Below are 3854 nucleotides of genomic sequence, written 5' to 3'. Positions count from 1 at the left end.
TTTCCTTACATTTCCCTTTGAGAACAATTACTGATTTAACTTTTAGTCTCTTCTGCCATAAAAGCTTCTTGCTGCCATTGTAAAAAAATTTTCTCTGTACACACGCATCTTAGTTCGGCATGCCGAGATGAAGTAACTCCCGTGCCCATGCATCGAGGCCTGGCCATTCAAGCAGCCAAAGACTTGAAACCTAGAAGAAGACCAGGGAGATGGTGGAAGCACCGATGAAGGAGGAGAGCAGGGCTGGAGGGGATTGGTTTGGCAGTTAAGTCTTCCATAATATGCTAATATGTTGCGCATACTAACACATTATGGCTTAAAGATCCCCGCCCCCCTTTTTATTTAAAGGCTTTACTTCTGCTTTAAAGCGCAACTAAACCCTCCTTTACAGCTGATGATGGCACCATCCTAGCATTACGCTGGATGAAGATTCAAAACTCATCAAAAGCAATACAAATGGTAAGATAACGTTTGAACATGTGCACACATGGGGACAAATAACAAAAACCATAGAATGCTTTCACCTCCAGCATATCAGTGCTAAAAAGCGCGGTTTGAGCAAATTGATTTGGTCATTACTAGTGTGTACAGTGTGGTTTTCTTCAATTTTGTTGCTCCAAATTTAGCTTTGATGATTGTTTAAGCAGACAAAAACCAATTGGTTCCAGAACACCAGTGGCTTATGTAAGCATTCTGGTCTAAACTTGAGATAATGAGCTGATTTACTAGGGGTCCGTTCACATCAGATGTGTTGGGGCTGTGCTGGCAGCCTTGGCCAGAGCAGTCACAATCCCAATACATAGACAAGGCAAAGAGCTTTGTTTTCAATGAGGCCAATTCATACCACAGCATTGCGGTGGTGTGCCTGGAAAAAAGGCATGGCTTGCAGTATCTTTTTTTATTCATCACAGTGTGCTGGAGCACACACCACCACATTGCAAGGCCGCTGCTGTGAATAGAACTGAATTAAATATCACTTGTGACATTTCAATACAGTTCAAAAATCAAGTAAACAGTGCGATGTGCCGGGTTAGGTGCATCAGCACTGTTCTTCCCAGCGCACACCAGCGGCCAGCCATTTAGCCTTAAAGCCCTAACATTTTTTACTTAACCGAGTTTTTCCTGTGTTTATTTGAACACCCAATCATGCGTAGATCACAGTAAAATCTCAATCCTTTCATAAATCAACCCCAGCAACCTTTGTGAGGAGATCACTTGTATATGTGTGAAGTATATGGCACCACATGTGTTTTTGCTTTCTTTCTTGTTCATGTTTTTTTCTGTCCCCTGGGATCACCAATGAATCAGTATGTATCGCTCTCTTCACAGAAACAGGTAAAAAACAAACAGTGGCTATGTATAACAGCTGTGCAAGTGGTCCTTGAGAACAGAGGCTGGAAATGCTGCTCATGTTTTCCGTATCATATTCATTTGAAAGAAACTGTGTCATAAAAATAATGTTAAAAATAGCTACAGGCATAACATGCAAGGACCTAGAGATGCCTACATATGCCTGTAGCAGCCTTCCACCATTACAGCCCATTCCCTGCCAGTTCTGACACGCACAGCTCTGATTCTTCCAGGTAGTGTCAAAGCTTGCCTATTACACCACACATCCCTACTGACCTATCACTATGATTATTACACTACACATCCCTACTGACCTATCACTATGATTATAACCCCACACATCCCTACTGACCTATCACTATGATTATAACCCCACACATCCCTACTGACCTATCACTATGATTATAACCCCACACATCCCTACTGACCTATCACTATGATTATTACACTACACATCCCTACTGACCTATCTCTATGATTATTACCCCACACATCCCTACTGACCTATCACTATGATTGGCAGCCTCACACTGGCCAAGCGGCATGTGCAGGAGGCAGCAAGGGGCAGACAAGCATTTCCACTATCAGAACACCCTAGCATTCAGATGTGATAAGAGGGTTTGAGGGGCCATTCACACAATGGAGTTGTGTCATTTGCATGATACTACATGTTTAATGCGCGTTATTGCACGGTACCATGCGCTAGGTGCATTGTGTTGCTATCTATTTGAATGACACCCCAACTCACCTCCCGATGGCTGTAAATTGCAGCATGGAGGTGTGTTGGGGTGCCATTCAACTGAATAGCAACACAATGTACCCCGCACATGGTACCACATGTTAGGTGCACTTTGCAATAGTGTGAATTAAATGCATGGTATTATGCTATGGTGTGAACGGGCCCTGGGAGGTAGCTGCAAGTATGTGTAGGAACGTGTAGGTGCATGCACTTTATACTTGCAAGTTTTTTATGTTTTATTTATAAAAGAGATGATCTAACTAATTTGAAAAAGTAATTTTCAAAATGATACTGTTCAGAAAGTTCATGCTTACTTGAATCTCAAACTCTTCCTTCACGGTTCCTTCACACCAGATGCCTTAGGCCTGCGCAGGGCAACCTTGTTCAGTGCAATCCTAACGCATAAAGGGGCGGGGCAAATACATTCAAAGGCATTTCCTTGTTCACAATGGAGTTAGATCACATCACCGCGTTGCACTACTTTTTTCTTTTTTTTTTTTACAGTAGAGTGTTGTGATGTAGCACATATCATATCACATGCTGTGATGAATAAAACTGAATGAAATGTCACTTTTACGTAAAAAAAAAGTAACAGTGCATCAGCATCACTTCCGACACAGCGCACGTCAGCGACTGCTTTCTAAAGCAACTGCTGGTGTGAATGAGCCCTTAATCAGATGGGAGCTTATTTTGATCCCTTCATTTATGTCACCTTTCATGAAGAACTAACGCTAATACACAATTATCAGCGATTAACACAACATCCAGGCAACTAGCATTTTCAAGAGGAGGCCAGGTACAGCAGCCTATGTATTTTTCATTACTGGCAGTTGAATAACTGAAAAACAATGCAGAGGTCACCAGTGTTTGTTTATCGATGATAAAACAAGACAGGATACTGGAATAATGTCATGTGCCAGGAAAGCAGTCCAGAACACATATTCCTAACATGAAGTGCACAGGAAAGACAAACACTGCCGTTACACACTCAGCAATTAGCTGCTCTTCTGGTGTTTCTTCACACAGGCCAAGTACTCTTGTACATCATCTGGAGAGCCAAGAATTAGCGGTACCCTCTGATGGAGTGCCTCCGGCTGAACATCCAGCACTGGCTGTGTTCCAGTGGTTGCCATTCCACCTGCCTGCTCAATGATAAAGGCCATTGGATTGCACTCATACAACAGGCGGAGCTGCAAAGGAAACAATACAAGAAATGTTCATAATCTTTGTTCACTTCCAATCTTATTGTTTTCTGGCATATATCTGAATTTCATCAAACTGATGTTAAAATTACTAGTATGGATTATTGATTCAAAAACATGTTTCTATATATAGCTCATAATCATATTTGTACAAGTCAGACATGTTTGTTGACTCTGCCGGCTGATCACTGCAATTCTACAACTTAGGGTCTGATTGAAAACAATACCCTCTCTGCAGTCTCTAGTGACATGTAAAACCCACATTGCCCTTTGTAGCCAGAGGCCATGTGATCCAGGTTGTCTAGACTTTAGGTTACAAAAGGGATATCAGACAGTATGATTTAATAATACTAATGAGGACCTGATTCATTTGTGTTATATTTTTAGTGATGGGTCCAATGTAAGGCTTTTTGGGCCCTTTTTTGTAATGTCTTGTATTGTTTTCTGGAAACTTAACATATACTGGTGTTAAGTTTGCCACCTTTTCTTCAAGTGAAAGCAGAACACTCTAGCGCCGCGTGTGGCATTTTTTTGGGGAGGGGGGGGGGGGGTGAGGGGCGGGA

At 42.1% G+C, this 3854-nt stretch overlaps 1 protein-coding gene across 1 annotated transcript in view; it reads right to left on the bottom strand.

Annotated features, from left to right (window-relative positions):
- Positions 1-2945: 2945 nt before the first annotated feature.
- LOC108788143 (fructose-1,6-bisphosphatase isozyme 2) overlaps positions 2946-3854 on the bottom strand; it is a 35834-nt gene continuing 34925 nt past the window's right edge. Inside the window, exon 7 of the mRNA XM_018557871.1 lies at positions 2946-3279. Coding sequence (XP_018413373.1) covers positions 3085-3279 — 195 coding nt within the window. The 3' untranslated portion in view covers positions 2946-3084. The remainder of the gene's footprint in view (positions 3280-3854) is intronic.

Source organism: Nanorana parkeri, unplaced genomic scaffold, assembly GCF_000935625.1.
Source record: "Nanorana parkeri isolate BGI_ZX_2015 unplaced genomic scaffold, ASM93562v1 scaffold307, whole genome shotgun sequence".
In the NCBI taxonomy this organism is placed as follows: domain Eukaryota; kingdom Metazoa; phylum Chordata; class Amphibia; order Anura; family Dicroglossidae; genus Nanorana; species Nanorana parkeri.
This window is presented reverse-complemented; position numbering and strand designations above follow the sequence as displayed.